The 22,162-nt window shown below is 51.9% G+C and overlaps 3 protein-coding genes across 9 annotated transcripts; all 3 read right to left on the reverse strand.

Annotated features, from left to right (window-relative positions):
• Window positions 1-618: 618 nt before the first annotated feature.
• Window positions 619-2,487, reverse strand: CLDND2 (claudin domain containing 2). 5 transcript variants are annotated; one of them, XM_054464367.2, is made up of 5 exons: window positions 2,445-2,487; window positions 1,898-2,076; window positions 1,375-1,515; window positions 977-1,096; window positions 619-736 (listed from the first exon to the last, which is right to left on the reverse strand). In XM_054464367.2, the coding sequence occupies exons 2-5, from the start codon at window positions 2,064-2,066 to the stop codon at window positions 663-665; spliced, it is 504 nt and encodes a 167-aa protein (XP_054320342.1). In that variant the 5' UTR covers window positions 2,067-2,076; window positions 2,445-2,487; the 3' UTR covers window positions 619-662. The 5 variants fall into 5 exon arrangements, with proteins under 5 accessions (XP_054320342.1, XP_054320343.1, XP_054320344.1 ...); XM_054464368.2 differs by having other exon boundaries at window positions 620-736; window positions 1,898-2,119; window positions 2,445-2,466; XM_054464369.2 differs by having other exon boundaries at window positions 620-736; window positions 2,432-2,449.
• A 2,855-nt stretch (window positions 2,488-5,342) lies between these two features.
• NKG7 (natural killer cell granule protein 7) lies at window positions 5,343-9,405 on the reverse strand. 2 transcript variants are annotated; one of them, XM_054464371.2, is made up of 5 exons: window positions 9,397-9,405; window positions 6,177-6,359; window positions 5,959-6,105; window positions 5,738-5,872; window positions 5,343-5,634 (listed from the first exon to the last, which is right to left on the reverse strand). In XM_054464371.2, exons 2-5 carry the CDS (start codon window positions 6,331-6,333, stop codon window positions 5,576-5,578), a joined length of 498 nt encoding a protein of 165 aa, XP_054320346.1. In that variant the 5' UTR covers window positions 6,334-6,359; window positions 9,397-9,405; the 3' UTR covers window positions 5,343-5,575. The 2 variants fall into 2 exon arrangements, with proteins under 2 accessions (XP_054320346.1, XP_054320345.1); XM_054464370.2 differs by lacking the exon at window positions 9,397-9,405 and adding an exon at window positions 6,548-6,603.
• A 4,334-nt stretch (window positions 9,406-13,739) lies between these two features.
• Window positions 13,740-21,891, reverse strand: LIM2 (lens intrinsic membrane protein 2). 2 transcript variants are annotated; one of them, XM_054465545.2, is made up of 5 exons: window positions 21,836-21,891; window positions 21,160-21,340; window positions 16,232-16,381; window positions 14,335-14,469; window positions 13,740-14,092 (listed from the first exon to the last, which is right to left on the reverse strand). In XM_054465545.2, the coding sequence occupies exons 2-5, from the start codon at window positions 21,332-21,334 to the stop codon at window positions 14,031-14,033; spliced, it is 522 nt and encodes a 173-aa protein (XP_054321520.1). In that variant the 5' UTR covers window positions 21,335-21,340; window positions 21,836-21,891; the 3' UTR covers window positions 13,740-14,030. The 2 variants fall into 2 exon arrangements, with proteins under 2 accessions (XP_054321520.1, XP_054321519.2); XM_054465544.2 differs by having other exon boundaries at window positions 21,034-21,340.
• Window positions 21,892-22,162: the final 271 nt, after the last annotated feature.

A 22,162-nucleotide genomic window follows, 5' to 3' on the forward strand; every position in this document is an offset into this window, starting at 1 on the left:
CCAATCGAGAGGCCGGAGGGAAGGGAGGTGTGGCAAGCAACGCAAACCAATGGGAAGCGGATCTCGGGGAGCCAGCGGGACCCGGAGAGGGAAGGAAAGGCCTGGCGGAGAGGGCAGGGCAGAGAACTAGGGGAAAGGTCGTGCACGGAAGGCAAGCGCGCCCGGAGTTTATAGATCCTCCCGGTCCTATAAACACTTCCCGGTATCCCCGGATTTGCTCTCCCTCTCCAGATCCCCCACTTCTTCCCGGCCTTTCCAAGTCGCGGTACTCGTATTCCCACGCCTCTGAATCCTTTCGCGTCGGTCTCTCCACTCTCTCCATCCCCGTGTTCCCTGTCCCTTCCATATCCGTATCCTCCCCTGTCCGTGTCTCTACTTCACCTCCATGTCGTCCCCACAGCCTCTCCATACCCTCTCCAAAAGCCCACGTCCCCTCTTGGCCCCGCCCCTCCCACATGTCCCTGTTCCCATCCCAATCCATGGAGACTTGTGTCTCCATGTCTGTGTCTCCCCGTCTCCACGTTCCCTATAGGTTCATGTCCTTATGTCCTCCCTGAGCCTCTGTGCAACCCCGTGCCTGCGTCCCCACGACCCCCAGAAAAGCACGCGGAGCCGCAGCGCTAAAAAAGCCGTTCCTTTATTCTGCCCCAGGCAGGCTGCAGTCACAGACACACGGGGAATCCACTGATGGCGTCGGTGCTCTGCATGATCATGTCTGCCAGCAGAAAGCAGAAGCCTGGGGGGACGGGGTCGCGGAGCAGAGATAGGAAGGTGGGCCCTGGGGCGGATGGCCGGGAGGGCCCCGGGGACTGGGGTTTGGGGCTCCAAGGGGGTCTCTGCCGGGTCTGCGGGAGTCTTAGTGTGTTGGGGAGTCCCTGAGAGGTCCCTGGGGTTTCCTGGGAGGGCAGCTGGGGAGCGTCTGGGGTGAGGGTCTTCTGGGCAGTCTCCTCCACCCTCTTCCCGCTGTCCAGGTTACCCGCGAGAATTGAGAAGGGTAAGGCCAGCCACCCAGAAAAATAGGACCAAGAGAAGAAGACGTTGTTCTTCCACGCATTCTTCACCGTGTAGCCTATCAAGGCGGTCAGCAGCAGCAGTCCTGGGCCCCGCCCAGCCGCAAGATGAGCTAGCTGGGCCTGGTGGGGCTGCACCCAGGCCACGCCCCTTCAGACCCGCCCCTTCTATCAGACCACGCCCATCGCCTCTCATCCCGCCTCTGGCCCAGGCCCCTTCCTGCGCCTCCAGCTCTGAACTCTGTCTCGAGCCCCGCCCACCTCTCTCGGCTTCTTCCAGCCCCGCCCCTCCCCTGGTGACCAAGCCCCTCCATCACCCAGGGCCCGCCCCTGCCTGCCGGCCTGGGGCGAGCTGCAGTCTCACCGCCGAGGAAGAGGAAGGCGCTCGTGGTCTGGCCCCGCAGCGACTCGCCCTCGTGGCACCGAATCCGCAGTCCCATCACCATGCCCACCACGCCGACACCCACCGCCAGCACCATGCACGCCACAGTCACCGCCAGCGTGGCTGGGGAGAGCGGGCGCATCAGCCCCCGCGGGCGCCGCCCCAGTCGCTACGGGTTGGGCCACAACCGGAAGCTCTCCTGTCTCCTGCCCCCAACCCGGTGTGTGGCCAGGAGCCGAGCTCCCCCGACCGGGACTCAGGCGTTTGGACGGAAACTTGGAGGTCACATCAGGACCTGCGGTTACTGCCGATACCAGGACGGGGAGGGGGTCGGGGACAAGCCCACAAGTCGAGGGGCGGGGTTCGTGGCGGCCTCGGCCGGCAAGGGACAGCTGCAACTGAGCCCGGGGTGGAAGGGGTGGGCGTCTCGCCATGGGCCCAGCTGTGTGTCCCGAGTCGTGGGGGTCTGAAATGCCCTCTGACATCTGGGCGGGCGGAGCCTCACTCTGGCAGGGGATGCTGGAGCAGATGCCGTGGTTGCATTCCTGCCACAGGCCACTGTGGCCCTCTTGTTGGCGGGTCCAGTAGTTGGTGGCCGTGGAGAGCACCATGAGGACGTTGGCCACGAGGCTGAGCAGAATGCCCCCACTCTGGAGGCTCCGCTTCACCCCCATGCCACTGAGGCTGCAGCCGGGGGCCACAAGGGCAGGATGGGCCCAGGCCCTTCCTACCCCGAGGCCCCCAGCTTAGGAGCCCGCTTCCTCCACACTCCTCCCCTAGTACTCCTGCCTGAGGTCCCTGCTTCTGGGGACCTGAAGACCCCCCTCCCTCAACAACCCGGCCTGAGGACCCACAACCTCCTCCCTCCAGACCTCGTTCCCCTTACTGGGGACCTTGGGACTTCCCCTGAGAGGCCTCTGAGACCTTCACCACAGGCTTTGCTGTGAGGAACCTGTCTTCCCGGAGACCTCCCCCGACAGCGGAACGCCCCTTCAGCCTGTTCAGTGTCCTCCCCAGACACCCCTCCACACACGCCCACCTAAGTGACTTACACCCAGTGCCCTAGGGCTCCTTAGACACAAAGCCCAGAGAGACGGGGGGAGGGAGGCTGGGTCTCTGTGAGGCCGGGGGTTCCAGAACCCCCTCCCCCAGTGGCTGTTTAAAGGGATAATCACTCCCCCCACCACCATACACATAAACCCCCGCAGCTCTCAACTGAGTGACTGCTTAGATGCAGACCGCAGCTTTGGGGGCCGTTACATCGTAGGCCAAGTCCTTCTTTTATCACTGTTATTATTTTTTGAGACGCAGTCTTGCTCTGTCGCCCAGGCTGGAGTGCAGTGGCGCGATCTCGGCTCACTGCGACCTCCACCTCCTGGGTTCAAGCAATTCTGCCTCAGCCTCACAAGTAGCTGAGACTACAGGCGTGCACCACCACGTCTGGCTAATTTTTGTATTTTTAGTAGAGACGGGGTTTCACCATATTGGCCAGGCTGGTCTCGGACTCCTGACCTCGTGATCTGCCTGCTTCAGCCTCCCAAAGTGCTGGGGATTACAGGCGTGAGCCATCTCTCTCTCCCAGGCTGGAGTGCAGTGGCACCATCACAGCTTACTGCAGCCTTGAATTCCCAGGCTCAAGGAAACCTCCTGCCTCAGCCTCCTGAGTAGCTGGGACTACAGGCATGTGCCTCCACACCTGGCTAATTTTCTTGAGATTTTTTGTAGAGATGGGGCCTTGCTCTGTTGCCCAAGCTGATCTCAAACTCCTGGGCTCAAGCCATCCTCCTACCTCGGCCTCCAAAAATGCTGACATTATGGGTGTTAGCCACCACTCCCAGCCCTTTCTTAGAAACTTCTCTTTCCCTTGCCGGGCACGCAGTGGCTCACGCCTGTAATGCCAGCACTTTAGGAGGCCAAGGTGGGCAGATCACCTGAAGTCAGGAGTTTGAGACAAGCCTGACCAACACGGCAAAACTCCGTCTCTACTAAAAATACAAAAATTAGCCAGGCTAGCCGGGGTTGATGGCGGGTGCCTATAATCTCAGCTACTTGGGATGCGAGGCAGGAGAATCACTTGAACCCGGGAGGTGGAATTTGCAGTTAGCTGAGATCGTGCCATTGCATTCTAGCCTGGGCGACGGAGCAAGACTCCATCTCAAAAAAAAAAAAAAAAAAAAAACAACAAAAAAGACAAAATTCGCCAGGTGTGGTGGTGCATGCCTGTAATCCCAGCTACTCGGGAGGCTGAGGGAGGAGAATTGCTTGAACCTGGGACACGGAGGTTGCAGTGAGCCAAGATCACACCACTGCACTCCAGCCTGGGTGACAACCAGACTCCGTCTCGGCCAGGCGTGGTGGCTCACGCCTGTAATCCCAGCACTTTGGGAGGCCAAGGTGGGTGGATCACGAGGTCAGGAGATCGAGACCATCCTGGCTAACATGGTGAAACCCCGACTCTACTAAAAATACAAAAAAATTAGCCAGGCGTGGTGGTGGGCGCCTGTAGTCCCAGCTACTTGGGAGGCTGAGGCAGGAGAATGGCGTGAACCTGGGAGGTGGAACTTGCAGTGAACCTGGGAGGTGGAACTTGCAGTGAGCCGAGATCACGCCACTGCACTCGAGCCTGGGCAACAGAGCGAGACTCCGTCTCAAAAAAATCAATAAATAAACTTCTCTTCTCTTGACATTCTAGGCACCCCAGAAGCTCTCCAGGTCCCCAGCTGTCTGACTGCAGACTTCTGCTCCTCTGCCTTCTCCCCTTCACTTGTAAATCTGGGTATCCCTTGAAGCTCCACCCTGCACTCCCTTGCCAGGCAAGCCTCCTCATGGCCAAAGTTTCAGTGCTCCTTAATCCTCCATCCAAAACTCCATCTCCAACCCAAGGTCTCTCCCCTGAGCCCGACGCAAGTTCTCACCTGCTCCTGGCTGCCCCCAGGGCCTTAATAGTCAACCATATTCCAACTGAGCTTAGTGTCTTCCACCATATTAGGGATGGCCCTGCCATCCCATCCAGTTCATCGAGCCAGACCCTTGGGCACTGTCCTCACCTTCTTCTTGTCCCTCACCCTGAAAAGCGTTGAGTGCCCAAGTCCTGCTCCTCCTTCCCCTGAATCTGTCTGTCTCATTCCCTCCTTTCCTGGTCCCAGGTCAGGCCTCATCATGTCCCACCTGTTGCATTGCCAAGTTCCTCCCTGACCTTCTGGCCTCCCCTTCATGTCTACAGGGGGGTCTTTCTGGCACCCAGAGCTGACGCTGTCCCTCCCCTACCCACAATTTTCTCCCAACTCCCCATCATGCTCAAGAGAAAGTCCAGCATGACATTAGAAGCCACAGCCCCCACCTGCCTCTCCCTCTTCATTTTCCATCCCCCGCCCCCCCACGTTCTATATCCTGGCCCTAAATTACTGTTCTTCATCCCCACAAGATTCCTGACTTCTCTGCACATTCATCTTTGGGCCCCTCTGCCTGGAAATTACCTTTCCTTGGCCCTTAAGAAGCTCCTAAACGTTCTCTCTCCAGAAAAGTCGTCTCCATCCCTCCACAATACAGTCAGTCTTTTTCCGGCGTTCTCCCTGCACTGGGACTGCTGTCTGGCCTGTATTAACTGCTTCTGGTCTATAAGTGCCTCCTCCCCACCATCCCACAGACTGAGCCCCTGGTGGGCAGGGCCTGGGTCTGACCCGTGCCAGTGTCCCCAGCATGGGGAAATGTGCAAAGAGAACTGACTGAGTGCAAGGAAGGGCCGAGTTCTGGCAAAGGGGACAAAATCAGAGAGGGAGAGAGAAGGAAAGAGAGCCAGCTAAAGGGAGGAAGACACAGGGAGAAAGAAAAGTGCTGGAGAAGGGGAGACATAGACACGGGTTGGAGCCTGTGTCCACATGGGCTGGGCACTCGCGCTGGGCAGGAGCGCCCTGCAGGCTGGTCGGCCTGGTGGGCCCTCACCTTCCCCTGGTGCCCAGCTCCTACCATGGAGCTGGCAGACAGTTGGCTTATGTCTTGGCAGAATTAATCTCAGAATAACCAGATTCCAGCCAAATTTTGTTGAATGAATGAAGAAACAAGAGGAGGGGGTGGGGAAGGGCTGGAAGGGCAGGGTAGATGTAGGACCAGACTTCCCCAAGGCTCCAGATGAGGCCTTTGGAATACAACGCTCAAAACTCATCTTGCCGCTCTTGCCTTCTGCTCACAAGGTTTCATAGCCAGGACGGGGACCGCCACAGTAAGCACCCAGGCTCAGGGCACCTGGGGGGCCAGAAAGAGTTTAAGCACTTGCCCCTGCCCTCTGTCCTCAGGGCCCCCAACTGGACCCTCCCAAGCTCCCCAGGGCAGTGGGCAGGATAGTCACCTGTACAGAGAAAGAGGATAGCTGAGACCCAGCCCAGGTAGAAGGACCAGGAGAAGAAGGTCTGGATCTGGGGGTGTGGAGGCTGGTCCCACCGCTCGCTGGTATACACGGCCATGGCCACCGCCATGGAGAGGGCTGGGGACAAGGACAAGAGAGATGGCTCAGCCCCTCGGCAGGAATTCGCTGGCTCCCGATAGCCCAGTCCAGTCCAGCATGCTTACCTGCAGCAAAGGCTGTGGTGGTTGAGACAAGGGGGCCGTGGCCTGGGGTGGACAGTAAGGGGATGCAGGACAGGACCAGGAAGCTTACAGACACCAGGCCCCACAGGACAGCCACAATGCTGAAGCTCTGCGTCACGTGGATGTAGCCTGATCGGGAGAAGACCACTGAGCACCCATCCCCGCTGGCAGCCCCTCTGTAGGACACCCATTCCCCTTACCTGCTATGATGTCCCCATGCCCTGTTGGCCAGAGGCCCGAGTGAGCTGAGTGGGTGGGACCCACAGCCTCAAACCAGAAATCGGTGCTCAAAGCAATCAGGCAGAACGTCAGGCCCAGGGAGCCCACCAGCAGGGCCAGGGACCGGCGGGGCTCCATGGGGGTAAGCTCAGGGCTTCTGGGTCCTGGAGGAGGAAGAGGCTGCTGATCAGACTCTTGAATCTCAGAGAGAAGGAGGCTGTGCACCTAGACTCCTGAATCCTCAGAGCTCAAGAAAGAGAGACCAGCAAGCAGTTGGGGCAGTGAGGGGTCCTGCACTTTGTCAGATGAGGCTGGTTTGGTTTCACACAGTTCCCGGTAGCTTTTCACATACCCTCCCTTCCTGGATTGCACAGGCAACGTCCTCCCTCCCCTCCCCAGGGTCCGGTTCCCCGCTTAATGTGTGGTGGGGGAGGGCACTGAGGGTGTCAGATCATCAGTGGTTTGGGCAGTGGTTTAGAACTTGCCTCTGTCACAGGTTCTACAACTCCCACCCATGGAGGCTTCAACACCAAGTCGGGGCTTCCTGGAAGAGGTGAGAGAGAGAGAGGCTTGGGGGCCCTGAGGTGGGAGGAAGCCAATCAGGCTGGGGTGTGCGTTAAAGGGGAGGGCAGATGTGGCTGGAGGGGACAGTTGGGGATGTGTCATGCTTTCCTGTGGGTTCTGCAGTCTTCCATTCTGGGAGAGGAAGGCCCCAAGTCTAGGGTCTCTACTGAAGGAGGGGGCTTGGGAGTTAGAACTCCTGGGGCTTAAGGAGGAAGGAGCTGGGGGCCTGAACTCCAGGTCCTGAGGGAGGAAGGGGCGGGCAGGAGCTCAGAATCCTGGGCCCCAGTTTGGAGCATATGCCAAGGGCAGGCAAACAGCAGAGAATCACAGTTCTGAAAGGTTTGCAGAGAGGCAGACACACCAACATCCTCATCTGATTAATGAGTTCAGTGGCACCCCTGCTTGGGTGGGGGCTCCAGCCTGGTGGCCTTTATCACCAGGATCAGGGGGCCTAGGGGGTTTTAGGGGACATAAGGATTTTGGTTCAGGGTTCTCCAGCCCCCCAAACGCTAGCCTCTTCCATCCACACCAACATCAGGTCCTGGCAACACCTCATCTATGAGCAGGTATAAGGTGAAGGTACCACAGCCCAGGTAGAAGGCCCAGGAAAACTTGACCTCTGTGAAACAGAGTGATGTGGTTAGGGTTTGTGTCCCTACCCAAATCTTGTCTTGAATTGTGTCCCCATAATCCCAACGTGTCTAGGTAGAGACCAGGTGGAGGTAATTGAATTATGGGGCCAGCTTCCCCCATGCTGTTCTTGTGATAGCGAGTGAGTTTTCACAAGATATGATGTTTTTTTAAGGGGCTCTTCCTGCCTTCGCTTGGCACTTCTTCCTGCCACCCTGTGAAGACAGTGCCTTGCTTCCCCTTCACCTTCTGCCATGATTGTAAGTTTCCTGAGGCCTCCCCAGCCATGCTGAACTGTGAATCAAATAAAACTCTTTCCTTTATAAATTACTCAGTCTCAGGCATTTGTTGTTGTTGTTGTTGTTGTTGTTGTTGTTGTTGTTTGAGAGAGTCTCACTCTTGTCACCCAGGCTGGAGTGCAGTGGCAAAATCTCGGCTCACTGCAATCTCCACTTCCCAGGTTCAAGCAGTTCTCCTGCTTCAGCCTCCCAAGTAGCTGGGATTACAGGTGCCCGCCACTACACCCAGCTAATTTTTGTATTTTTAGTAGATTTCAGGTTTAGTAGATTTTCGGATTTTCACGATGTTGGACAGGCTGGTCTTGAACTCCTGACCTCAGGTGATCTGCCTGCCTTGGCCTCCTAAAGTGTTGGGATTACAGGCGTGAGCCACCATGCCCGGCCAGGCAGTTATTTATAGCAGTGTGAGAAGACTAATACACAGGGAATAGTCTGGAAGAGGACCTCAGTCTTGAAGATGAACTGGGCCAGCAGTCCCAGGACAGCTGGCAAATGTGGAGAATGGGAAATGACCTGGAAGACTGGTTCCTCTCCTTTATTGGAGAGACTCAGATTGGCAGCTCCCATCCTTCACTCAGATCCTCACCACTCTGAGAACACATTCATGAGCACAGGCTCCCAGAGGTGGCAGAGGCCATGGGCAGGCCAGGTCTCTGGAAAATCTGCCATGGTGTGCAGTGAGTAGCAGGTCAGAGCACACAGCCTATCTGTGACCTTGACCCCCCTCCAAACCCAAAGCCATCCTTAACCCCAAACCCAACTCCATCCCCAAACTCAATATCAAGCCCAGTTCCAACCACAAATTCAACCCATCCCTATCCCCAGAGTTAACCCTATTCCCATTCCTGAACGCAACTCCATACACAATCCCATCCCTATTCGTAATCTCCACCCCAGCTCCAACCCCTAATTTAAGCCCATCCCCATCCTCAAATAGAACTCCATTCTCAGTCCCAACTACACACTCAACCCATCCCCGAATTCGCCCCCATCCCCAAACCTAACATCATTCTAATTCCCAAACTCAACACCATCCTTATTCCCAGTTCCAACCCTTAACCCCTTCCCACCCTCAAATCTAACTCCATTCTCATTCTCAAACCCCACCCCATCTCCAAACCAATCCCCTCTCCATTATTAACCCCAGCCCCTACTCCAAACCCAACCCCATCCTCTTCCTGAAACTTGACCCTATTCTCATTCCCATCCCAACCCTTTTTTTTTTTTTTTTTTTTTGAGATGGAGTCTCACTCTGTCACCCAGGCTGGAGTACACTGGCATGATCTTGGCTCACCGCAACCTCCGCCTCCTGGGTTTAAGTGATTCCTGTACCTCAGCCTCCTGAGTAGCTGGGGTTATGGGTTGTATGCCACCACACCAGGCTAATTTTTTTTTTTTTTTTTTGTATTTTTAGTAGAAATGGGGTTTTGCCATGTTGGCCAGGCTGGTCTTGAACTCCTGACCTCAGGTGATCCACCTGCCTCAGCCTCCCACAGTGCCAGGATTACAGGAGTGAGCCACTGCGCCCAGCCACTGTCTTTTCATTCTTCTCTGCAACCTCTATAATTCATACCTAACTCCGACCATTTTCATCCTCCTTTCACTTCCAGGTCCAAGCCTGTAACCTCGTTTCTCATCTCCCCAAGTGGGTCCCACTACCACCACCATCACACCCATGCATGCATGCACACACACAGGTGACCTGTACCTGGCTCCAGTGAGTCTCTGCACACGTAGGTATCACAGGCTGATCACAGGCCCAGGCCCTCTGACAGACACCACAAGCCAGTAAGAGCGGGTGAGTGAAGGTCATCTCTTTTTTTTTTTTTTTTTTTTGAGACGGAGTTTCACTTTTGTTGCTCAGGCTGGAGTGCAATGGCATGATCGGGGCTCACAGCAACCTCTGCCTCCCAGGTTCAAGCGATTCTCCTGCCTCAGCCTCCTAAGTAACTAGGATTACAGGCATGCGCCACCACGCCCGGCTAACTTTCTATTTTTAGTAGAGACAGGGTTTCTCCACGTTGGTCAGGCTGGTCTCGAACTCCCGACCTCAGGTGATCCACCTGCTTCAGCCTCCCAAAGTGCTGGAATTACAGGCGTGAGCCACCGCGCTCAGCCAGCCAAGACCATCTCTTAAGAGCACAGAGGCAAGGCAGCTGGGGCCTTGGAGACAGAGTTGCTCACAGGATCTCCAGCAGCTTTCTCAACCAGATGTGGTCTGTGGCTGCCAGAGGAAAACCCCAGGCCTCCTTCTGAGGCTTTTCCTGAGAGCTCTGTGAAAGGAAAATCTTGGGGCCCTAAAATTACTGAGCTAAAGGGGAAAGTCAGGCTGGGAATAGCTCAGGGCAAACCTGCCTCTCATTCTATTCAAAGTCATGCCTCTGCTTACTGAGATAGATGCATATCTGATTGCCTCCTTTGGAAAGGCTTATCAGAAACTCAAAAGAGGCCATGCCTGTAATCCCAGCACTTTAGGAGGCCTAAGCAGGTGGATCACCTGAGGTCATGAGTTCGAGACAGCCTGGCCAACATACTGAAACCCCATCTCTACTAAAAATACAAAAATTAGCCGGGTGTGGTGGTGCACGCCTGTAATCCCAGACTCAGGAGACTGAGGTAGGAGAATAACTTGAACCCAGGAGGTGGAGGTTGCAGTAAGCCGAGACTGTGCCACTGCACTCTAGCCTGGGCAACAGAGTTAGACTCCATCTAGGAAAAAAGAAACTCAAAGAATGCAACGATTTGTCTCTCACCTACCTGTAACCTGGAAGCCCCCTCCCTGCTTTGAGTTGTCCCCACCTTTCTGGATGAAACAATGTACTTCTTACATGTATTGATTGATGTGTCATATCTCCCTAAAATATATAGAACCAAGCTGTGCCCCAACCACCTTGGGCACATGTCGTCAGGACATCCTGAGGCTGTGTCATGGGCGCACGTCCTCAACTTTGGCAAAATAAACTTTCTATTGTTCTTTTTTTTTTTTTTTTTTTTGAGATGGAGTCTCGCTCTGTTGCCCAGGCTGGAGTGCAGTGGCACGATCTCGGCCCACTGCAAGCTCCGCCTCCCAGGTTCACGCCATTCTCCTGCCTCAGCCTCCTGAGTAGCTGGGACTACATGGCAAAATAAACTTTCTAAATTAACTGAGACCTGTCTCAGATTTTCAGGGTTCACCGCTCATGTCGCCTGCTTGGCCACTTGGTTTTCTTAGGTCTCTGTCAGTCTTGTCTAAGCACTGTCAGTTTTTTTGAATCACCCCAGGTCTCTTCCAACTTTCTCCATCCCCTTCCAACCTCTCCCGGGCTTGAAAGCTCCTCAGTAGCCCCCATCTGCCACGGAAGACCCCAGAAAATTAGCTGGGAGTGGTGGCGTGCACCTGTAATTCCAGCTACTCGGGAGGCCGAGGCAGGAGAATCGCTTGAACCCCGGAGTCGGAGGTTGCAGTGAGCCAAGATCGCACCACTGCACTCCAGCCTGGGTGACAAAGCGAGACTCCATCTCAAAAAAATAAAATAAAATAAAATAAAGACTAATCCTCAATTAACCTACGTTCTATTAAAGAAATGAATGCTAATGGTAAATAGTTATTATGGAAGGCATCATCATTTCTATTGAGGTGCACTCTAGTCATAATATTTAATGGCTATTATAATGATAAAAAGATATTAAATCTTAGTATCATTAGCATACATCTCAATAAATAATACTTTATGTAAGTCAATAAACAGCACTATCAATTGACCTGAATAAAGATTTATTGTTCAACAAATGTTCTTTTGAGTGATTACCATGTGCCAGGTGCTGTCTTTGAGGATTTACAGGAAACCAAAAGCAGACACAGGCCAGCTGGGGTGGCTCATGCCTGTGATCCCAGCACTTCGGGAGGCCGAGGTGGGAGAATCACTTGAGACCAGTAGACAGAGACCAGTCTGGGCAACATAAGGAGACCCCATCTCTACAAAAAATTAAAAAATTACCCAGGCATAGTGGGTGGTGCATACCTGTAGTCTTAGCTGCTCAGGAGACTGAGATGGGAGGCTCACTTGAGCCTGGGAGGTGGAGGCTGCAGTGAGCTGTGATCATGCCACTGTATTGTAGCCTGGGCAAGAGTGAGACCCTGTCTCAAAAAAAAAAAAAAAAAAAGCCAACATTGAATCCCAAAGTTGTTGGCTTGAGTAGCTGGATAAAAATGGGGTTGTTGGCCAGGCGTGGTGGCTCATGCCTGTAATCCCAGCACTTTGGGAGGCCGAGGCAGGCCGATCACGAGGTCAGGAGTTTGAGACTAGTCTGGCCAACGTGGTGAAACCCCGTCTCTACTAAAAATACAAAAGTTAGCTGGGCGCGGTGGCAGATGCCTGTAATCCCAGCTACTTGGGAGGCTGAGGCAGGAGAATCACTTGAACCTGGGAGGGGAGGCAGAGGTTGCAGTGAGCCGAGATTGCACCACTGCACTGCAGCCTTGGCAACAGGGTGAGACTCCATCTCAAAAAAATAAATAAATAAAATAAAAAATGAGGTTGTCATTTCCTAAGATGGGGAAGACCATTGGAGGAACACATAAGGTGTGTGTGAGATCAGGAACTTATTTTTGGATACGTGAGATTGGAGATGTCTCTTCTTTTCAAGTGGAAATGTTGAGTAAGTAGGTTGAGTAGGTAAGTCAGAGTCCTGAGTCTGGAGTCATAATTATATCATTATTATTGCTAGAGTAAGCCCCTATAAATATGATTACTAGAATAAGTCTTGGCAAATATTTCTATTTAAATAGGCCTCAATAAATTATTAGAGAAATCTTCAATTGTCATTATTATTAGAGAAAACCTCTATAAATACAGTATTTCTATTTGAGGAGGCCCCAGTAAATATTGTTTTAGGGAATAAGCCTCTATAAACATAACATTTATTAGCATAGCTGTAGTAAATAGTCTGATTAGAATCAGCCTTGTGAAGTAGTCTTATTATTTTATGATAGACATCAGTAAATCTCATGGCAGTTAGCAACCATTTATTTTCTTTTTCTTTTTCTTTTTTATTTTGAGACATAGTCTTACTCTCACTCAGGCTGGAGTGCAGTGGTGCTGTCACAGCTCACTGCAACCTCCGTCTCCTCGGACTCCAGCGACCCTCTCACCTCAGCCTCCTGAGTAGCTGGGACAGGCACACACCAACGCGCCCAGCTAATTTTTTTTTTTTTTTTTTTTGCAGAGATGGGGTTTTTCTCATGTTGCCTGGGGAACTCCTGGGCTTCAGCAGTCCACCTGCCTTGGTTTTCCAAAGTGCAGGGATTACAGGTGTGAGACACCACACCCAGCCAGCATCAATTAATAGAATGAATTACTAATGAGTGAATAAAGAGAAGATCACGGTCATGAATGATGTGTGAAGAGCAGGTGCCGGAGGTGAAGGCTCAGGGTTCTGGTGTTTCCTTTGAAGGGACGCATCAGGGGAGGAGAGAGGAGGCTGGGGAGAGCCAACTAGAGGTGGGGGGGGCAGGGAGTTTTTTCAGAGATCTTTTCATTTGTCCGATTATCCTACACATACATATCCTGGAAGTTGAACTGTGGTGAGCTCCTGGGCACGGACTGTTGATTTATCTCTGTTCCCCTCCCTGCAGAAACTGAGAAGGTCAGGCCTCCATAATACAGCACTCCTGGGCCAGGTGCGGTGGCTCACGCCTGTAATCCCAGCACTGTGGGAGGCAGAGGTGGGTGGATCACCTAAAGTCAGGAATTCGAGACCAGCCTAGCCGACATGGTGAAACCCCGTCTCTACTAAAAATACAAAAAGTAACCAGGCGTGGTAGTGGGCCCCTGTAATCCCAGCTACTTGGAAAGCTGAGGCAGGAAAATCACTTGAACCCAGGAGGCAGAGGTTGCAGTGAGCTGAGATCACACCATTGCACCCCAGCCTGGCCAACAAGAGCGAAACTCCGTCTCAAAACAATGACGACAACAACAACAAGAAAAACACACAAAAAAGCACCCCTGCCCACACCCACCACCCTTACAGCTGTTTCTCCCCATCCTAGTCCCTCAAGGATTAACACTTTAGTAGTTTCACATCAGTTTTATTAGACCCCAGAAAGTTGCTCTAATGGATATTCCATTTTTCTAACAACCTGCCAGGCAGATGGGGATTTAGGTCTTCTCAGCTCCCTCCCACAGGCCCTATTCTTCCTCCTTGAGCCTAGGACCAGGAGTCAGCCTCCCCCCGCAAACCCACAGTCCAGAACTGAGCCCCCTCATTCCCCTAGGAACCAGGATTTCAGGCCTCTAGACCCTCCTCCTCTTCTTCAGTGGCCTCACTTTAACTTCCAGATGAAGTTGGGGGACACATTTGGGCTCAGCGGGGTGTAGACAGGCGCCGACATTCATGCACCCGGTAGGCGCACATGTAGAAAATCCCTGCATGAGAAGAAGTTCAAATTGACCCCCGCAAACCTCCCCCAGCTCCATTTCCACCCCAAGAGAGCCCAACACCCTACTCTCTTTCTCGCTGGGTATCCCCGACCCCAGACTCCATAGGCCTGGAGTCTTCCTCCTGACCCAGTGCTGTGGGACTCATGTGGGACACCCTGTCATCTTCCACCCTATCTGCTGCCCACTCTGCCCCAGACGCTGACCTTCCCACCCCTTGCCCCCAGTACCTGCGAAGAATGTCATAAGCACTGCCACCCAGCCCAGGATGTAGGACCAGGAAAAGCGCCAGTCCCCAAAGCGGCGGCCCAGGAAGCTGACGGTGACTCCAGTGTAGATGGCCAAGGCCAACACGACGAAAAGGGCTGGGGAGAGAGGGCGGGAGGATGCAGGTGGGACTAAGGCTGGGTGTGATTTTGGAGATGGGCCAGAGAGCTGACGATGGGGGTGGGAACTAAGATTGGGGAAAGAGGTGGAAATGGGTTGGGGGTGAGGATGGGGTTTGAGTTGAAATTAGGGGTAAAGACGATTGGGGGATAGGTTTGGGATGGGGTTGGACACGCTTGTGTTTTATAACGTAATTAGCCATTGTCTCTGGTTCCTGGGAGGGAGAATCAATATTTGGAACTTCCTGTGTAATAGGAGGGTCTTTGTTATTCTTGAGCCTCTTGGGCCCAACCTGAGTTTATGGTAATGAGATGAGATGACTCAGGGTTGAGTGTGGTTGTCAGAAAGACCAACCAGGCCAGGCACAGTGACTCATGCGTGTCATCCCAACACTTTAGGAGGCTAAGTAGGGTGGATCACTTGAGGTCAGGAGTTCAAGACCAGCCTGGCCAACATGGTGAAACCCCGTCTCTACTAAAAATACAATAAAAAAAAATTAGCTGGGTGTGGTGGTGGGTGCCTGTAATCCCAGCTACTCAGGAGGCTGAGGCAGGAGAATCACTTGAACCCGGGAGGGGAGGTGGAGGTTGCAGTGAGCTGAGATCGAGCCACTACACTCCAGCCTGGGTGACAGAGCGAGACTCCATCTCAAAAAAGGAAAACAAAAAAGAAAGACCAACCATGATATTAGAGGGTTGGGGCTCTGAACCACTTGATATCAGGGAAGAAAGGAAGCTGGAAACTGCATTTCATCAATGGCCAATGATTCAATCAGTCATGCCTATTTTACAAGACTCCAATAAAATTTCTAGACACTGAAGGTCAGTGGCGCTCCCTATTGGCGAAAACATCTGTGTGCTGGGAGGGTGATCCCTGGCTCCACAGGAAGAAGGCTTGGAAGCTCTGCATTTTGGGCTCTCCTAGACTCTGCCCTCTGTGTCTTTTCATTTGCTTGGACCTGAGTTGTGTCCTCTATAATGAAACTATAACTGTAAGTATAGCACTTTCCTGCAGTCTATGAGTTATTCCAGCAATTTTTGTTGTTGTTATTGTTGTTGTTTTTGTTGAGACAGAGTCTTGCTCTGTTGCCCAGGCTGGAGTGCAGTGGCACAATCCCGGCTCACTGCAAGCTCCGCCTCCCGGGTTCACGCCATTCTCCTGCCTCAGCCTCCCAAGTAGCTGGGACCACAGGCGCCCGCCACCACGCCCAGCTAATTTTGTTTTGTATTTTTAGTAGAGATGGGGTTTCACCATGTTGGCCGGGCTAGTCTCAAACTCCTGACCTAGTGATCCACCCGCCTCAGCCTCCCAAAGTGCTGGGATTACAGGCGTGAGCCATCGCACCCAGCCTCCAGCAAATTTTTGAATCTGAGTGGGTCTTGGGAACCTCCTAGTTTGTAGCCAGTGGATCAAAAGCATGGGTGGCCCAGGCACCCTACTTGCAGCTTGTAGCTGAGGTAGAGGCAGTCTTGCTAGGGACTGTGGTCTTAACCTGTGGAGTCAAACACAAATTTTAGGTGATTCATGCCAGAACTGAATTGTAGTACACCAGCTAGTGTCAGAATAGACTGGAACTAGAAATAGTCATGAGGTTGGTTTTGGGTGTGGGGATGGGATTAGGGTGGGGTGGGGTTGAGTGTGAGGAGGAGTAAGGGGTGAGAATGGTGTTGAGGGGTGGGGACAGATTGGGGTTTGAGATGAGAGTGAGGAGAGGGGTAAGGAGAGGGTGGGCTTACTCACTTGAGGAAAAAAACATGATGCCAGCAGAGAAGGGCCGGGAGATTCGGGAAAAGGTAGGCTGATGAGCGAAGGCCATGATGCCCATGATGATGCCGGAGGTGGCGCATAGGGCAGACAGGATCATGAAGGCCCGGGTGGCATTCCAGTATGCTGTGGGAGCACCCCATGGTCATTCCCACACCTCCCCTGCTCTAAGTGAGAGATGCTGCTACCTCTGAGATGAAAATGCCTTGCCCCTTTCCATATCCCTAACGCAGCTCGTCTTTCCCTTCTTTGCAAATGCCCTCTTCTTCACCTGGCAAACTCCTACTCATCCTCCAAAGCCCAGCTCCCATGACCCATCCTCTAGGAAGCATCTCCCCACCCCTCAGTCATCATCTTCACCCACGGCTAAAGGTTGTGACTGTCTTTGTCTGTCTCCCCCTCCAGGCTGATTGCTCCTTGAAGACAGGCAGTGGGTTGGTTCTGTGTCATAAACACCCCCACCACACATTTGGTTTGCATTCTGGCCTCGGGAAATGTTTGTTGAATGAATGAATGAATGAATGCTGATTCCCTATATTTTCCTGCTAATTATATTCTCTCTCACATTTCTTTCATTTCTTTTTTTCTTTTTCTTTTCTTTTCTTTTTTTTCTTTTTTTTTTTGAGACCGAGTCTTCCTCTGTCACCCAGGCTGAAGTGTTGTGGCACAATCTCAGCTCACTGCAGCCTCCGCCTCTGGGGTTCAAACGATTCTCCTGCCTCAGGGTCCCGAGTAGCTGGGAATACAGGTGTGCACCACCACGCCCAGATAATTTTTGTATTTTTAGTAGAGATGGCATTTTGCCACGTTGGCCAGGCTGGTCTCAAACTCCTGGCCCCAAGTGATCCACCTGCCTTGGCCTCCCAAAGTGTTGAGATTACAGGTGTGAGCCACTGCTCCCAGCCTACTCTTTCATTTATTTTATACTGCTTGCTTATATCTGAAAATGTCCTATTTACTTGTTTTTAACTTATTTATAATGTCTGTTTCTCCTCAGTAAATCCTTAGCTCTGCAAGGACAAGCGCCTTGCTGTCTCATTCACCATTGTGTCCCCAGCACCTAGCACCTGGTGCATAATAGGTGGCCAATAAATGCGTGAAATGAATTCATGTTGAGCATTGGGGCCATTCTTCTCGTGCTTTGCCCAGGGATGGCCGCTCAGGAAAGATAATAACAATCTCTTCCTCCTTTAGCAACGGCTAACTATATGCCAGGCTTGCTACCCAGGTGTGATGTTATTTATTCCTCCAGAGCCCTATTCTATAAGTACCATTTTTATGCTTATTTTTCAAGTGAAGAAATGGAGGCCCAGAGAGGTAAAGTGACTTGCCCGAGGTCTCATAATTAGAAACAGGGCTGGAGTTGGAATCCAAGCTCCAAGGCCCACGCTCCTAACTGCTTGGCTATTCTGTCCGCTGAAGCACCCGGGAAACGGTACACCTCAAACCTTGCATCTCGCCATTGAAAAGTAAAAAGTCTAGGATCTTTGTAAAACCCAGTCTTTTGCCTTGTAGAAGCCTCGGTGAGAGAAATTCCTGGCTGTTTCTCCATGGATATTGTTATGGGTTGAGTTATGTCTTTCTGTCCCCCACCCCAAATTTTTATGTTGAAATTGTAACTAGTGCCTTAGAATGGTAACTTATTTGGCAACAGAGTCTTTGCAAATATAATTAGTTAAGATGAGATCATGCTAGAGTAGGGTGGGGCTCTAATCCAAAGACTGGGCTGGGTGTGGTGGCTCCTGCCCAGTGTAATCCCAGCACTTTGGGAGGCCAAGGCAGGTGGATCACCTGAGGTCAGGAGTTTGAGACCAGCCTAGCCAAAATGGAGAAACCCCATCTCTACTAAAAATACAAAAATTAGCCAGGCTTGGTGGCGGACACCTGTAATCCCAGCTACTCAGGAGGCTGAGGCAGGAGAATCACTTGAACCCGGGAGGTAGAAGTTGCAGTGAGCCAAGATCATGCCACTGCCCTCCAGCCTGGGTGGCAGAGCGAGACTCAAAAATAAAACAAAACATAAAACAAAGACTGCCATCCTTATAAAAAGAGGAATCTGGACACAGACATGCTTTTAGGAAAAATGCCATGTGTGAGGAAGGTAGAAATTGGGGTGATGCATCTCCAAAGCAAGGAACACCAAAGATTCCCAGAAAATCACCAGAAACCAGGCAGGGAGGGACATGGAACAGATTCTCCCTCACAGCCCTCAGAAGGAACTGATTTTGCCCACATCTTCATCTTGGCCTCCAGAACTGTGAGACAACACGTTTCTGTTGTTCAAGCCACCCAGTCTGTGGGGCTTTGTTATGGCACCCCAGCACACTAATTCAGGCTGGTCACAGCGGCTCAGGCCTGGAATCCCAGCACTTTGGGAGGCCAAGGCAGGAGGATTGCTTGAGGCCAGGAGGGTTTCTTTTTAAGTATTTATTTTATCTTATTATTATTTTTTGAGACAGGGTCTTGCTTTGTCACCCAGGCTGGAGTGCAGTGGCTCTATCTTAGCTCACTGCAGACTTAAACTTCTGGGCTCAAATGATCCTCCCACTTCAGCCTTCTGAGCAGCTGGGGCCACGGGAGCACACCACCATGCCCAGCTAATTTTTTATTTTTTGTTGAGATGGGGTCTCCTTACGTTGCACAGGCTGGTCTCAAACACCTAGGCTCAAGTGATCCTCCTACCTCAGCCTCTTGAAGTGCTGGGATTACAGGCTGAGTCACCATGTCCATCTGAAACCGGGAGTTTGAAACAAGCCTGGGCAATACAGTGAGATGCTGTCTCTACAAAAATCAAATCAAATGAAATAATGAGGCCAAGTTCGGTGGCTCATGCCTATAATCCCAGCACTTTGGGAGGCCGAGGCGGGTGGATCACCTGAGGTCAGGAGTTCGAGACCAGCCTGGCCAACATGGTCAAATCCTGTCTCTACTAAAAATACAAAAATTAGCCAGGCATGGTTGTGGGCGCCTGTAATCCCAGCTACTCGGGAGGCTGAGGCAAGGAGAATTGCTTGAACCCAGGAGGCAGAGGTTACAGTGAGCCGAGATAGCGCCATTGCACTCTAGCAGGGGTGACAGAGCGAGACTCTGTCTCAAACAAAACAAAACAAAACAAAAACAAACAAAAAAACGAAAGACCTTCACCAAGCCTCCCAGTCTCCAGCATCCCTGGCAGAGATAAGACAGAGAGGTGGCTCAGGGCTGTCCCTCGGGGAATTCCCAGCCTGAAGCAGGAGAAATGTAGAAGTGTCACAAATGAGACAGCCAGAAATGAGAAGAACGTGTGGAGTCAGGCAGACCGGACTCTGAAGCTGGTGGCCCAAGGCAAGTCTTTTCACTTCTCCCTGCCTCAGTCTACCCCTCCAGCAAACAGGCATCGTCCTGCCTCTCTCTCAGGGCTGGCTCGGGGAGAGATGAGTGGGCGAAGTCTCCCATGCCTGTCACGTCCAGCACTCAGTGAGGCTTAGCTCTTCTTCTCAACCAGTCAAGAGGATGTTTGAATTTTGAGGTCAAATCTCATGTCTCACTCTTACATACAATTGAACTGCCCGTAGTGTTGTTGGGGATGGAAGCGAGTTTATCCATGTAAAGTGCTTAGAATAGCACATAGGGCATAGTAAGCACTCAATCAATGCCAGTTATTATTATTACTATTACTAGTAGTAATACACAATATATTATGTATTATTAATTAATTTTTATTTATTTTTTAGACAGAGTCTTTGTCTGTTGTCCAGGCTGGAGTGCAGTGGTGCCATCTGGGCCCACTGCAGTCTCCGCCTCCCAGGTTCAAGCGATTCTCCTGCCTCAGCCTCCTGAGTAGCTGGGATTACAGGTGTGCACCACCATGCCTGGCTAATTTTTGTATTTTTAGTAGAGACTGGGTTTCACCTTTTTTACCAGGCTAATCTCGAACTCCTGACCTCAGGTGATCTGCCCACCTCGGCCTCCCAAAGTGCTGGGATTACAGACGTGAGCCACCATGTCTGGCCGAATTTATTAATATGTTATATAATAAGTGTGCAATATAATATACTCTACATTATATATTAATTTATTATATAATATGTTGTATAATATATACATTATTAATTTATTATATAATGTATTGTATAATATATACATTATTAATTTATTATGTAATATGTGGCATGATATATACTATTTATTAGATAATGAATGTGTAATATAATGGATTCTACATCATATATATGATATGTGCATTACTTATATAATATGTAGCATATTATATACACTATATTATGTATTAGTAACATTATATAATAGAGGTGCATGTATAATACACTATACTGTATATTAATTTATTAATGTATATATGTAGTTACATATATTATACATCATAAATTATATGTAATAATATAAATTGCATATATTATACATAATGTAGTATACATTAACTTAATATATTATAGGTGCTATGCAGCAAGCACTATACTATATATCTCCATGTATCTCTCTATCTATGGCCTGGCACATTATAAGTAGGCAAAAATACTTTATGTTGCTTTATGCAGTATTTACCAAATTCAAGGCCCATATTTCTTCTGTATCCCCCAGTACCTAAGATAGTTCTTGCTCCATAGTAGGTATTTAGAAAATGCTGTTTCGTGACACTAGCCCCAATTGCTGTGCATGACACTTTTGAGGCGTCAGGAAATGCCACCTCTCCCAACTTAACCTGCAAACCAGCACCCCGTGAAACTGCAGCTAGAAAACAACCCTGTAGTCCCAGTTCTGCCCCCTCCATGCTGAGTGACCTTGGATTGCTCCCTTTCCCTCTTTGAGCCGCAGAGTTCTCCATCTGGAATACAGGTGTCCTTGGGCCCCGAAGTCCGCCCTGCTCTTTCCCCAGGCGCGGCCCCGACCCTGGCCGGGGGGCTCACCGATGCTGTCTGTCTGCAGGTAGCACTTGTTGCCCAGGCAGTACCGCCACAGGCCCTGGTGGGCGAAGGACCCTGACAGCCGGTACTGCATCCAGTGGTCTGTTGCCGTGGCCACCACCAGGAGGATGGTCCCCACCCAGGCACAGAACAGGCCACCACCCATGAAGCTGTACATGGTGATCTGTAGGGAAGGGGAGAGATGGGGTTGGGAGCTGGATTCCTGGGACTTGATGGAGGAAGGAACTGGGGGAAGAGAGGGCTCAGGAGTGGGATGCCAAGTGCTCGGGAGAAGGAGATGGAGACCTAGACGCCTGGGTCCTGGGGAAGGAGGAGACTGGAGCCCGGACTCCTGGGTCTGAGGCAGGAGGATGGTAGGGATCCTGGAAAGACGACAGGGAGCGGGGGGCTGGGTTCTTGGAGCCTTGTGTTCTGGAGAAGAGAAGGCCGGGGGCCTGGACTTCCAGGTTCTGAGCAAGGAATAGGCTGGAGGCCTAGATTCCTGAGTCCTAGGTGAGAATGGGCCCAGGAGCCTGGATTCTTGGGTGGTGGGTAAGGAAGGGGCTAGGGGCTAGGGGCTAGGGGGTGGGACATCAGGTCCTGGGAGAAGAAGGAGCTGGGACCCTAGACTCCTGGGACTTGGGGAAGAGGGGGTACAGGTCCCATGCCTGGTGCCTACCTGAGTGGCAGAGCCTGCCTGAGCCCTCCTTCTGCCACGGCCCCTCTGTGCAGACTGAGCTGAGCCTGGTCACTGGCCTCTTTGCCCGCTTAGGTTCCCCAAATCCCTTAAGCCTCCCTACACAATGGTCCCACGACCCAGCAGCTTCCAGCAGGCAGAAATGCAGCGGTGGCAGAGGCCTCAAATGGAATTCGCTGAAGCAGGCATCCAGGGGGCTCCCCCAACCCAGCCCCTGCTCACTGACCTCTGTGACCCTCCCCGGAACCCAATACCTTGTTGCCAGCCTTGCTCACAGCAACCCTGGCTTTGTCCAAGCTGTGTAAGCAC

The sequence above is a fragment of the Pongo pygmaeus genome, chromosome 20 (assembly GCF_028885625.2).
Source record: "Pongo pygmaeus isolate AG05252 chromosome 20, NHGRI_mPonPyg2-v2.0_pri, whole genome shotgun sequence".
Taxonomy (NCBI): domain Eukaryota; kingdom Metazoa; phylum Chordata; class Mammalia; order Primates; family Hominidae; genus Pongo; species Pongo pygmaeus.